The sequence below is a fragment of the Balaenoptera borealis genome (assembly GCF_965194805.1).
Source record: "Balaenoptera borealis genome assembly, chromosome: 6".
Lineage (NCBI taxonomy): Eukaryota > Metazoa > Chordata > Mammalia > Artiodactyla > Balaenopteridae > Balaenoptera > Balaenoptera borealis.
The window spans coordinates 20,969,448-20,983,720 of record NC_138863.1 but is presented as its reverse complement, the minus strand read 5'-3'; the positions used below and the strand labels follow the sequence as shown (position 1 = coordinate 20,983,720).

Genomic DNA, 14,273 nt, shown 5'->3' with positions numbered 1-14,273 from the left:
AAAAGCATTGCTTCCCTTAATGTTGCTGAACACCCTTGAAATGAAAGCATCATCTCTTGGACAGAACTTACATGAGAATAGGGACATCTGAGGTCTGATCCTGCCTATGGAACTAATATGTGATCTTGATTTCTTTTTATCTCTATATGCAAATAGTGTAAAGTTTTCTACTTTTTTCAAGTCCCCTAAGACCCCAGTCCCTACTTCCTGTCAGAGGCCAACCTCACCTGGTTTTACTGGCTAAGACTTCAGACTCCAGGGTCAAGACAGTGTGAGTTGGTCCCCTTGCTTTGCAGTGTGACCTTAGGTGCAAGTTGCTTATCCTCCCTAAGCCTCAGTTTCCTCATGGGTAAATAGGGATAATAGGAATATCTGTCTCATAGAGTTGTCATGCAGGTTAGTTGAGTAATATATGCTGTTCACTGTTGTAACCCTAGAATGGCACAGTGCCTAACACATAGTAAGAATACAGTGTTTGTGAAGAGATGATTTACAAAATCCTAGTCCTGTCCCTAGCACATTTTCAACAACTACGGCAGTGGCGACGATCATGATGGTGATTTCACAGAGAAAATAGAGGCCAGTAGGTGGGAATGTCTCAGTTTTCTGGCCCATCTTACCTAAAAACATATCTGTATTGCATCTGCCTTTACTTCCTTTTTTCCTGTCTCAGTGGAAGAGGGTACCTCATCCTGTCCCAAGTTAATCGTTTCACCTATGTCCTGGGATGCTATTTCTGTCCCATCTGGTACCTCAGTCCACTGATAATTTCTTCCTTCCTTCTGTATCTTCAGCTCCTGCCTCTGTACCAACTCCTTTCCCTCCACACATTAACATTTTCTTTCTTTCCTCTAAAAGAAAATGAAGTAATCCCCTCAGTTTCCTCTCTCTCATTACTACCTGTTGTCATCATCTTTCCTTCCATAGCCAGGCTTATTAGCAGAAGAGCCTATACTGCTTCTTTTCCTAGCACTCACTGGCTTGGGCTTCTGCCCCCACCACTGCCCTGAAACTGGTCTTCTAAAAGACACTAACTGCTGGATTTACTTAAGCGTGGCAGTCCTTTTCTTTCTTGACCTCTTTGTGGCACATGACACTGTCAGTTATCCTTTCCCTCTTGAAACTCATATGTCTTCCTTAACTTCAGATTCTCCAGATCTTTCTCTCTCAACCTTGGACAGGCTCCCTCTCAGACTGCTCTGGGGGCTGCTTTTCTTTCCCCACCAGCCGTAAATGTGGATGTTTCGTAGGACTCCTCCTCTGGAAGAGCTGACGTTTACTGGACACAGGTATGTGTTATCTGTTTGCATCCTGTGGGCCATCTTGTGAAGTAGGTTCTTTTATTCGCTTCACCTTAAAGCTGAGACCACTGAGGCTTAGAGGAGATAAGAAACTTGCTCAGGATCACAACTGGTTAAGCAATGGAGTAAGGATTTAAACGCGGGCAGTTTGACCCCAGAGCTTACCCTCTCAACGATTATGCCAGACTGCTCATCCTAAGACCTTTATTATCAATATTTCACATATGGGTCTCCAAAAATAACTAAAAATCTGTCTATCCTAATATACTTCCATCTCATCCACTGGATCTTAAGTGTCTACAGATAACTCAAGGTCAGCATGTCCAGAAGTGACTTCATCACCTTCTTTCTCTTTCCACACCCCTTTCAACCCCCTCTTCATGCTATTATTCTCTATTTCAGTGAATGACACCTAATTTCCAGGGAGTCATCCCTTTTCTTCACTCCCCACATCTGATTGGCTTACCAGGTTGTATTAGATTTACCTCAAGTTCACTCCTTTTGCTTCAGGTTAGTACAGTGGCTAATAGCATTGATTTGTATCAAAACCCAAGTATTTCTTTTTGATAGTGGTTAAAATTGGCAAGTTGCTCTGTGCCAAGTTGTGATAACAAATACCTGCCTTTAGGAGGCTGTTTAGGAGAGTGGTTAAAAGTCCAGAGTTAGCTGTGGACCCCTTACTGTGTGCTTTAGCCAAGGTCAGGCCCTTTTGAGCCTTGGTTTGCTTAATTGTAAAGGGACAGTAACAGTAGCTAACTCATATGCTTGGCTTAGTGACTGATGGTAAGCATTGTTTTTAAAAGGTTAGTTCTTACTAGCATCGCCCACTGCCATTGCTTTTACGTAGGTTTCATTTTAGCCTGCTTTACTGAGATAACCCCTTGACTGATTCCCCTAATTCCAGTCTTAGCCCCTTCCCATCCATTCTGCATTCTGCTATCTGAGTGATTTTTTTAAAAACAAATCTGATCACATCACTCCCTTGCTTAAAATTCTTTAATGCAGTGATTCTTAATCTGTGTGTGTTTGTGTGTGATGGACCCTTTGGATAATCTGATAAAAACTGTGAACCCTCTCCCTAGGAAAATGCCCTAACATAATAAATTTTGCATATAGTTCTAGGTGGTTCACAAATTCCTTGATGTCATCCTTGGATGCCTGATTAAAAACCTTTGCTTTCATGGCTTTCCCTTACCTTCAGCTTAAGACCAAATTCTGTTACACAAATGAGAAAACCCAGATAAGCAGAAGGAAGAGAAGTGTCTGTCCAGCTACCTGGAGCACCACTTTCTTTCCTCACAGTTTGTGTCTACAATTTAGATATTTTCCATCCTCATCTCTCACTACTTCCCAGCTTGCACTTCATGCCCCAGCCCAACACAGCTACTTGCTATCCTCTCAAAGGGACATGCTGCTTACCACAATATTTTGTTAATTGCCTGTTTATATAGTTATCTTTTTTATTTGGCTGAACTTCTTGAATGTGATGATTATGTATTAACTTTTATATATTTAGAATCTAGAGCCTAATTTAGGATTAAACTGCCCGCGTTTAAATCCTAATCTATGTGTCCACACATAGTAAGTGTTGGGTAAATGTGTGGCTAAAAAAATGAATTACAAGATTTATACTCATATATGAAGGAAAAGGAGAAAAGGAGAAAGAACAACAAATTATCCAGGGTCCCAACATCCAAATGCAGCAGCTGTTAACATTTCTGTGTCTGCTGTGACCTTGCATGGATAATGTGTACCTTCCAGAGCTCAGCTCCCTCATAGATAATTTGGGGATGAGAGTCATTGCGCTTTCCCACTTCAGATAGACATTATGAGTTTAATATATGTAAAATTCCTAATTAAATCCTGTTAAATGATTCAATCTTGAGATTATTAAACATATTAAATTTTCACTACTTTCTGCTGTTTTCTGGACTTGCCTTTACCTGCCCAGTTCTGGCGAATTAGTATATATGTCTCCTTATTCTTCCTTCCCTAGAATCTTATTTGGGAGGGTTTAAGAAATTCTTCATGTGATTCAACCTTGTATTCTCACGGAACTTAGCATAGTGCTTTGTATATTTAATGCTTCTTAATACCACTATATAAGTTAATTTGTATTTTTGGAAGAGAATAGGTAAATAGTTGATATGGTACTTTTTGTTGTAGTGTTTTCCTGAGGAACAAACTGAAAATCAGAGAGGACAGTAACTTACTAGACTCTAAACTCTAGACATACAAAAATTAATACACAGTCAATACCTTCAAGAAGGTGTAAGATTCCAGGGCTAGCCAGTGGCAAAACTGAGACTAGAATCTGGGTCTTTTTTCTCCAAATCTTCAGCAGTACCATGTTGTCTTTCTCTTGGGAAGAACTGGCAAAGGTTAACTGAGTGGCTGTGACTTTTTTTTTTTAAAGAACTCAAATTCTGATAGAATTTCATGCTGCCTCAGGTTTGTGCATTTTCCCTCCATTTTTGCCACCAAGGCTTTGTGTGTTTATTTCTTATTCTCCTTGAAGGAAAGGGCTCTGAATGACTCACCCCTTATCTCTTCTTTACTTCTCAAAAGGAAGAAAGCAAGTGGTGAATGGGAAAGATGTCAAGTAATAAAACTTAATTCTTATTTGTAAGGCCGTAATGATTACTTTAGTTCTTTCATCTAGCTGTAAGAGGAGATTCATTATTGAAATATCATTGAATAAGCTAACTTAGGTCTTACTTTGCTTTATTTTTAGGATAACCTCTTCAAGCCTCACTGTCTGAAAGTTGGGCTTTTGAATAAAAACATCACATTTAGAAATAGTTACTAATAGTACTCTTAGTTACTAATTTCCCTTCTCATTCAGCCATTTCTTGACAGCTGCCTTTGCCCCAGATTGATTATTTGTCTGGGAGAAAAATCTTCATAATCTCTTGTGTTCAGCAGGTTAAGGGAGATTATGGGCAGAGTCTTTGGATTTTTTTTCTCCTTTCCAGTTGTCTTGACCTCCTTTTGACTTTAGGCAAGCTGTTAAAGCCAGCGTGTTACTTGAAGCAAGATGTTTTTGTTTATTTTGTTTTTTTTTAATTTTATTTTATTTTTTAAATTTTTTTGGCTGTGTTGGGTCTTCGTTTCTGTGCGAGGGCCTTCTCCAGTTGCGGCGAGCGGGGGCCACTCTTCATCGCGGTGCACGGGCCTCTCACTATCGCGGCCTCTCTTGTTGCGGAGCAGAGGCTCCAGACACTCAGGCTCAGTAGTTGTGGCTCACGGGCCTAGGTGCTCCGCGGCATGTGGGATCTTCCCAGACCAGGGCTCGAACCCGTGTCCCCTGCATTGGCAGGCAGATTCTCAACAACTGCGCCACCAGGGAAGCCCCGAAGCAAGATGTTTGATATACTTCCTCGGAGTCATCTTTCCCTTATCACACAGATGCTTTTGGACTCTGTTAGCATATTGCCCAAGACAGAATTAGGTTTATAAAGGAACAGATTAAAAGTTTTCTTTTGAAAGTGCTTTTTTATAGTTTAAGACTCTGTAAGAGCAAGCTCTTGCATGTTTAATTGAGGATTGTCTAGTAAGTTTTGACAGCTGTAAGTAGAAGCTTATAAAGCTCTCACATACACGATGAAGAAGACAGGTTATTAGACACAAAGGTCTTCTATGTACATGGAAAACTAATAGCTATCAATTCTCAGGCAGAAACTAGCAAATAATAACTGAAGGGTAAATGGGTTTCTTACTGAAATGCTAAGTATCCATTACCTATGCTTGCAGTTTCATCTTTTGAAAGGGCTTTGTGATGCAACTGCTAATTCTCATTTCCGTACTGCTGGAAACAAAGCCAGGGCTGCTCCAGTCAAGCTGTCAGGAGTCCAGAGGGTGGGAAAGGGAGGCAGCCGTTTGTAAAGGAGGACTAAGTGCAGCTGCTTATTTTTGAGTCTTGAAAAATAAATTTATACTTTTCACATTAGCAATTCTGGGTTTTGTATTGTTTGTTCTGTTTTAAGGGGAGAGAGGAAAAAAAAAAACATTTATTTCTTTTCTAGCCATGAAGAGGGACCCACCTCTAAAAAACTGAGGACCGAGGGAGAGGAAGCCCACTTTAGTATCTCCAGCCTGGCTGAAGGCAGTGTCACCCGTGTAAGCAGAACTTGTCTGGTGTGCTCCCCTCTTTCAGGAAGGTTGGGGCTTGGGGAGATTGCATCAGTTTTTGTTAATCCTTTAACATAGCACTTTCCTTGGTCCTTTCAACATATAAGCCATACATGTCCATCCCACACTTTTTCCTTTCTTCCTTTAATTATTGTCAGTGAATTATCTATAGAATTATTTATATTGATATATAGTACATAGAGCACTATATAGTATATAGAGCATGAAACATCACTTTCGTAGAGTTTTTCTGGTAACTTCATTTTGCAGCTTTCTGTTTAGTCACAATGGTAGGATAAGTGGGGGGTTAATGATACGAGTCTTAATCTCCAAGTATGTAAGCTTTAAGAGTATAACTCTCTTTTTTCTAATATACAACTTCGTAACAGGTTTCACTAGTTTAGGATTTCCCCAAACCAGGTATCCTTTGACACTTGAGATCTTCTTTATTTAATGGGATGGTTTTTGGAACTTGAACGTATTGCCTTGTTTTAAGTGGCATTATTTTGAATCAGTGGATCTTAAAAATTGTCCCTTACTACTAGCCAAATATACTAGGAAGGATAGCTAGCCCTAGGGCATACCTTTTCCCCACCTGAAAAAGTAATGCTCTCAGAAAAACTGAATGTCTGAAAAATGATTTGGATTTTATTTCAAAGTCTTGTAGTAAAGGAAAAAATATCATGACCTTATTTATTCTGGGAGCTTTCCTGACTGCTATACCAGAGCGGACTGGAAACTTTAGTACATTTTGTACCAACATTTACCAGCCATTGTAGAATCCCATTGTCTTCTCCCCCTCCAGCTGAACTTAAGCCCTATTAAGGTTGGGATCGGAAGGTAAAAGACATAGGTATGATCAGAAAGTGCCGTATAGTGTGGCAGAGATTTTCATCTTTGAAACTTTCCCACCTAGCACTGATTTGCTTTTACTCTGGGGGGCATGTTTAGTTTGGGCATGTTTGAATAGTCTACCAAAACTTCAATGCCAGAGGGTCAGCAGCAGCCCCCAGGAAGGGCAGTTCAATGAATTAAGCATCAGGCTATTATTTCTCGTGTCATCTTAGTGGAACAAAGGTATTCTGAACTGACCCTGCACTGCAGAATCCTCCCCTTCCTAATTGGTTGGGTGTCAGGATGGACAGGCAATCTGCCACATAAAGCCTTCAGACTGGGCTGCCTGGTGCCTTGGGTGCCTTGGGTCATACTTCTGACCCCTCTGGAAAGAAGTCAGTTTGCATGAGGAGAGGTAAGTGAAAATACGGACAGACGACAGCCCTTTGACCACAGGAATCCACTAGCTTTTAACAGATCCATAGAAATGAAAATGAACAGAAAAGGGCCTTCACTTTGTCTTTGCCTCTATTTTATGAGAACTCACTTATTATATTAAGCTGTCTTGTCTTGCCTGGGTGCTGCCAAAAAGAGAAGTGACCTGCAGTTTCATTGTCTGTGGGTGTGTTCTAGGTTGGAAGTGTGAATCCTGCTGAAAACTTCCGTGTTCTAGTGAGGCAGAAGAAGACCAGCTTTGAGGAAGGTAAGAGATGTGCCGTAGGCTTTGCAGTTAAGGAAAAGTGGTTAATTAGGTTAACTGATTTAAGTCTAGACTAATAAGTGTCACCTTTGGTCATAATGCTTTATACAGCAGTTTTCTTTCCTGGTGGATCTTTGTGACTGTCCCTTGTTAGTAAGCTCACCGAGGTAACATTATGAGCACAGGAGGGTAAACTCAGCACAGGTGTTCTAAACAGAGACGAGCTAATTTGTAGGTCTCCCTGTTAAGAAAACTGTGGGCCAGAATCTTGGAGCTTTTAGTTCCACTTCAGTGAAATTCTTTGGGAATAAAACGTTTTTGTGTCATATCTTCCTATTTTCTGAGACATATAATTTTTGTTCTCTCCTAAGAGTTTCAGCCCCTTAACAGTAATATCGAAAAGACCTTGCTGCTGCCCTTAGATTTGATCCTTCCGAAATTGACCCTGTCCTCACATTTTTCTTTTCAGATATAACCTAAAATTCCATTTGGGCTTGAGCTGATATTAAAACAGCTTTGAGGGATGGATAGAGGGTCTCAGACTGACATTCATTCACTTGATTGCATTCAGGTTCCTGTTCATTCACCTTTAATGAATGGCAGCTGGCAATTGTAATCCTGCAGGTTTGTGTACATAACAGTATTGCATTCATTATTGCTACCCAGGGTCAGGACTGGGAGCTGCCTTCTCTGAGTGTTTATGTTCATGTGTGCACAGAACCTTCTCTTCCAACTTCTTGGCATTTTGGGGGAAATGAGTCCTAAATGCCTAGAAACACTACAGCTTTTTAATCATCTATAGTACCTAGCGTAGGTCTAGGGGTCTTACTACTTAGAGTGTGAGAATCCTAGCAAGATGCCTGGACTTCCTGTGCTGTTGCCCAAAGGCAGTTATAACCAGCTGAGAGCATATAATCTACCAGGCCAAATCTTGTTGGTGGGAACACAGAGGCCAAGCCCATGAGAATTTCCTGAGGAAGACCAGCTCCATCCTCATGGTAATCTGCATTCTTTTAGGTGGGGTGTGTACGTTTTGTGTTCTGAGAATGGGGAAGAGCTTTTTGCCCTGTTAAAGACTGACGTATAGAAGAAAACCTTGAGTTTTAACATAAAACAAAACTACATCTAAATAGAAGGAGGAAATCTAAAATTAAAGTGACAGCTTCCAGAAGGATTGGGGGAAACAGTACTTCAGAATTTCTCTCCTTCAAATACTGGGTTAATCAAAGGAGGCTTTCACAGCATTGTACCTGTGTTGTCTCTTAGGCTGCATATTGTGGCTGTGTGTTTGGAAGAGGGCAGAAACACCACTGTGACAAGTCAACAAACTTGGTCATCTATCATGGTTGTTGTGTTTTTGAAGAAAGATTGAGGCCTTCTTATCTTTTGATGATATGTTATGGATTACGTCAGCCAAAGTCAAAGGTCGTCCCTTTGGAAGTAATTGGTCTTCCTGGTTGATGTAGGTGTGATCTCTTCAGGGACTAAATCTAGCATCATCACTATTGTAAAGGCAGCCTACTAGTTAGTTCAGGTCATTGTGCTGGCACTTACTCTTTGTCTCAGTTATTCCACATAGCAATCCTGCAGAGTCACGTGAGCAAGTGGAAAAAATATTAGAGCTTTAACAGCTGGTGTCAGAATTTTCTGAAAAAGAAAATTATGTTTATTGGGAAAATACTTTGATAAGTCTTTGGAGTAGAGACTGAGTCTGTGTCCCCAGGCTTGGTTGTTGGCCAGTGCTGGGGTTCAGAGGAGGGGGAAGCTGCTAGCACCGTAGAAGTGGGAGAACTGGAGCTAGTTCAGGAGAGAAGGGGATGAGGAGAACAGGTAAGAGGGAGAGGAAGTGAATGAATTTATGTAAGGGCACAGCGTTCTGCAGTATGTTCCCAACTCATGACTGCAGAGACTCCGTGTCAGTAAAACTCTGGAATGCTTGGCTTGAGTGCTCCATCTGGGGAAACTGGTGAGGAGGCAGTTTTGGGTCTGAAAGTCCTTCATGCAGAGCAGAGAAAGCTCCTGAGAGCACCAGAGGCCAGAGTCTAAAGAGGTCATGAGAGAGTAAATTCCTGAGAATTTGCTTACATCTTAGGAAAACAGTGTTTCTCCTAGGCTAATTGGGGATTTAAAGCAGTCTTGTGAAAATAACAAGGGCAAGTGGCCCCTCGATGGCATATAGATTATAATAGGTACTATTATTATTATTCCCATTTTACAGGTAGAAAAACTGTAAAACTGGAAGAAATGAACTTCCCCTCCAAATCACACAGGGATTCAAATCCATGTCTCCTTCAAATACTGGATTTTTCTACCTAGCAGTGCTATTTCTCCTGATTCCTAATGCCTTCCTTTCCTACACGCTTCTTTGTTTAAACATTATTAGGTCAAGCATCTTAAACCTTGTGCTCATTGATAGGATTTTTGATGAGTAGACGGTTCTTTTCTGTTGAATGTGACTGAGTCCTGGCACGTTGTAGTGCTGTGATGGTGGATGTCCCTCTGTACCTCCATCTGGGACTTATCAGTCAGAGATCTCCAGTGACCTCACAAAAGCAGACTTTCTGCAGAGCTGCAAGAAAATGGGACTGCCTACTTGTTAGCAACTAGTTCTGTTTCATGGTCCTAACTTGGCTTCCCTATTTTGCTTCAAGCGCCAGAAATTTTGTTTCTTCATTACTTTTCCACCTTTGTTCTTCTGCTTGGATATCTCTTTGCTAAGCTCTTTGTGAGCCAGGACTCACCTTGCAAGCCCAAAGTACCCCTCCAAACTTAAAGCTGCCTCCCTGGTATTGGTCTTCTAGAGGCAGAAGCCCTTCTCTTCTCTCCAGTGTATCTGTTTTTAAAATTCAGTTGCCAAAAGCATGATTAATAATAGATAGTTTTACCCTTAGTTAGAACTTGGCCCTTTCACCTATTGTTACAAACTAAAGTATGGGTGTAATTCCTTTTCACCCGTACTAGTAGCAGAGTCATACTGAGAGTATTGTGACCCTGTCCCCTTGACATCAGCAGTAGGCAGCTACACATTTTCTTACCTAGTTTTTGGTGTGAAGGATGTTTCTTGTCCTACGATTATTAGCATAGAGTAGATAACACTGAACCCCAGGAACGTGTTCTTTCTGGCTGTTGATGCTTCTGTAAGATGTCTCTGATTCTCAGGTGCTCTTCTTTTTCTGGTCCCTTTCCTTCTCTCTCACTACCCACCCACTCTTCTGTTACTACAGTTTTAAAATAGAAAATTCTGGACCACAGCTGTATATATAATAATCATCGCTCAATTGTGAAAGTGGGGTTGTTTCCCTCACATAGTATTCAGAAGCACATCAGCACCATCATCTGTGATGTCTGTTGTGTGTAGTTGTGGATTATTGGGAGAACCTGAGTCCACAGAGTTCTCAGAGCCTCCTCAGCGGTGGCAGGGTGGCAGAGCTCCGTTCCACCAAACTGAATTCACAGGAGCCTGATTGGTTGAAAAACCAACCTGTCAAGAAAAGGCATCCTAAGTAGAAGTGGTATGGACTCCTATTTGGGGTCTGTTATTTAACATTAGATTAATGTGCAGTTGAGTGTAATGTGCACACATCCATTTGATAGATGATGATCACTTTATCCCGTGGCTACTGAGATATTTCATTTTTCTCACATCTCTTTCTTCTCTCTGACTTTGTTTGGATCATATCTCATCCTCAAGTCTGCTGCCTTTGTTCTCTAACCTGTCTTATTCTCATACATCAAACAACATCCTTTCAATTTTAAAGGACATTTCTTAAAATTCTTTTCTGCAAGATCTCCCAAAACTAGGCAGAATGTTATTACCACAATTAGTAATAAAATTATATTATTAAGCAAAGTCAAATAGATAATTTTTTTCAACTCTGCGTTTGTGGGTAGAGCACTATCCCCTTTGTACAGCAGTTTACTTACACGCATTATATGATTTTCTGCCATGAATCAAGCCTAACTTGTGGATTCTCAAGAGTTGGGATCTAGGAGAAATTTCCTGTGTGTGTGTGTGTGTGTGTGTGTGTGTGTGTGTGTGTGTGTGTGTGTTATGTATTTTCTTTTTTTAATGGTGTATTAATCTTGGGTATGGATTATGTAACCTATCATAGCTCTTTCCAGATAAACATAAGAAGATAAAAATATGGCCTTTATTATTTTGCACAGAGCTGGTAAATTTAAGAAAAATAACCTCCGTTAAATACCTTGAACGTCTTGAAAGAAGGATACTAAATACAAACAGAACTAAAATTTTAAGTATCTTTAGCTGTATAAAAGTTTTGTTTTGTTTTTTAACAGTTTGACATACTTTCTTAGTCCTTTCCCAAAATAGCAGTGATCCATGTAATCACAAGCGAGAAAATACATGATTACGTATTCTAGAGGTTTAGTCTATACTTTTATATTTTTTATTAAGTATCTTACTTGTTCTTCACTGGCTTTCTTTTTGACTTGTCTAGTTTTAAACTGTTAAACTCCAGAACTTGATGATCCAGGCTTATTTTATACCTCACTTATCAATGACAAGTAGTCTCATTTGAAAACAAAAATCAGTTTATTTGGAATTGTAAAGGATACCTACTAAAAGGGTATGTTATTATTTGACATGGTAACTGTGTATCAGTGACCCTTAGGGTCTTGTTCATCTTCTGTGTGGCATGGATTGAGGCCCAGAATAGTTGAGATGACTTTCCACAGATGATTGCAAATACGCGGATCAGATTCCAGAGAGCCAATTCTTGGCCTCTTGTGGCTTAAACATCTTCATTGGTTGCCTACATTTCATTAGACGGCACAGCACTGCTCTGAAGTTTACATTTTAATATAATAAAACTCATTAACCAAATAATTAAAATGAAATCATTGAAATGAAGACAAAAAGAAAAAATAAAAAAGACATGGCATAGAAATCAAAGACCATCATATACACACAACCACTTTATAAGTAAGTGTTTTCAGTTTTCACAATTCTCCCTAAAAGGCGTCTGTCCATTCTTACTCAGCTTCTAGCATCTTTTCAAATTCCTGTCAATCTGTAGATCAGAATATCTCTAATTACAGAATGTGGCTCTTGTAAGATGTAGCCTGGCTATCTGTTAAAAAAAGAGAGCGTACAAATCCTGTTTGCTATAGGTAAGCTCTCAGTGAGCACCAAGATTTCTTCCTGAGAGCATTAGAGGACATCTATATGTGATACACGACAGCATTTTCATTCTCCCAGTGTTTTGTTTTCTCATGCCAGGTGGTAAAGTTGCTTGCCTTAAACCTGCTGAGTATTTTTTTCCCTTTTTAGGTTAAAAATAGAATATTTTTCCCTCTGGCTGAAAATGTGGAACTCATATGAATGCTTTTTCCCTGTGTCAAAACAGCTAGAAGAACAGAGTTCATTCAAGCCTGCATTTAACGTAGTGACCCACTAGCTTGCTTTGATGACCCGTGCCAGCTGCTGGAAACACGGAATTAATGATGGGTGCTTTGGAGAAAGGGTGTGTTATCCAACTTGCTGTTGGAGATCACCCTTGCAGGAAGTGCTAATGAAAGTGATTTGTGAAGCAAAGAGCTGTTGAAGTACTTACTCACAGCAATTTGGTTTTTTCTTTATTACCTACAAATTCATGGTGCATGGTAGATCACTGTCATGCAGAGCATTGCACTTGGTTCTCCTTGAATTGGAGAATTGTCTTCACGATTGTTTCTTAAGCTCAGCTGGTTGATAAAGGAAACTGATTTCAGGTTGTGCTGATGTGCAACCTGCTTTCATCAATGACTTAAAGTGACTGCTTGTGGCAAACAGCAGAAGCTCTTAACCAATTAAGATGTTTAGGAAAGGATGTTAGTCTTTTGTTAAAATAGTAACTAATGGGCTGAAATGTGTTAAGAGGAACCTAGAAACAGCTTGGAGTCCCATTTAAAGGCGATAAAAGTATTTTGGTTCCCTCCCCTTTCAAATTATAAGCGCAGGGCAGAAAGTATGCTTACACAGAAAGAAGTGGCAAGTATAATTTGGTACACTTAGTCCTGTCTGTTTCCATGTCTACGTAAAATTTTTAAAATGGCATACTAGTTTCTTTGGTCAGAAAAGGGAGTGAAGTTTGGTTCAGATATAGAACACAGTTTCAGCAGGGCTTGAGAATATTATCAGTGTAGATGTCCTTGGACATAAATTAACTTTTTTTTTTTTTTTTGCAGTTCCTTATGGACAGTTGCAGAAAAATCTTTAGTTAATAGTTATGATTAATGGCCCTGCTGTGGATTGAATTGTGTTCCCCCCAAAATTCATATATTAAAGCCCTGACTCCTCATGTGATGGTATTTTGAGATGGGGCCTTTGGGAGGTCATTAGGTTTAGATGAGGTCATGAGGGTGGAGCCCTCATGATGGGATTAGTGCCCTTATAAAAAGAGACACCAGGGTTTGCACTCTCCTCTTCTCTTTCTCGCTCTCTCTTTTTTTTCTCTGTGATGTGAAGGTGCCTGTCTGCAAGCCAGGAAGAGAGCCCTCACCCAAACCTGACCATGCTGGCACTGGCTTCCAAACTGTGACAAAATAAATTTCTGTTGTTGAAGGCAGCTAGCCCATGATATTTTGTTATGTCAGCCTGAGCTGACTAATACAGGCTCATTTTCTTTTCCTTTGTCAGATTAAACTGCTGAAATCCTGTATTTTATCTCTTTATGTCTTTTAGTGGTAATGAGATGCAGCTGTAGCACTCAAGATAGTCACTGTATTTCATTGGTAGGCCACTGGAGTCAGGAGCCATTTCTTATATGAGAACTATCTAACTATAATTCTCTTGCCCTTGGAACCTAGTAGTGTTTCCTTGGGGCATTGAGGATAAGATTTACTGTCTGAGCTTTTCAGCGGTTATTCTGTAAAAGAAACATCTAGTGTCTCCTTTCTGTCTGTGGTAAATTTCCACAAATCTCTCAGTTAAATTGCACTTATTTATTGCCAGTTTTTAAATAGTTCACTAAAGTATAATTTTCTACTATAAAGTGTACTCATTCTAAGTGCAATTTAGTGATCCTTTATAAATGGAAAAGGTTATACAATCATCACCACAACCCAGTTAAAGAACTTTTCCTTCAACTCCAGAAAGTTCCCCGTGGCAGTGTGTAGTCAGTTCGTTTTTTCCCCACCACCACCTCAAGCAGCCATTTTCTGTCTCTATAGCTTTGTCTCTTCTGGAAATTTTACATAAATGGAATCACTCCATATGCAGTGTTTCACATCTGACTTCTTTTACTTAGCATAAGGTTTTTGAAGTTTGTCTATGTTGTAGCATGTATCAATAATTGACTTCTTTT

The 14,273-nt window shown here is 39.9% G+C and overlaps 1 protein-coding gene across 3 annotated transcripts in view; it reads left to right on the top strand.

The window, feature by feature from the left end:
* The window catches only part of XRCC5 (X-ray repair cross complementing 5), a 97,327-nt gene that overhangs the window by 49,193 nt on the left and 33,861 nt on the right, over positions 1-14,273 (top strand). For all 3 annotated transcript variants that reach the window (XR_014246218.1, XM_082397665.1, XM_082397666.1), the window contains exons 15-16: positions 5,327-5,420; positions 6,900-6,969. Coding sequence is in view for 2 of the 3 variants with exons in the window: in XM_082397665.1 (XP_082253791.1) it covers positions 5,327-5,420; positions 6,900-6,969 (164 nt within the window). In the remaining variant the exon portion in view is untranslated. The remainder of the gene's footprint in view (positions 1-5,326; positions 5,421-6,899; positions 6,970-14,273) is intronic.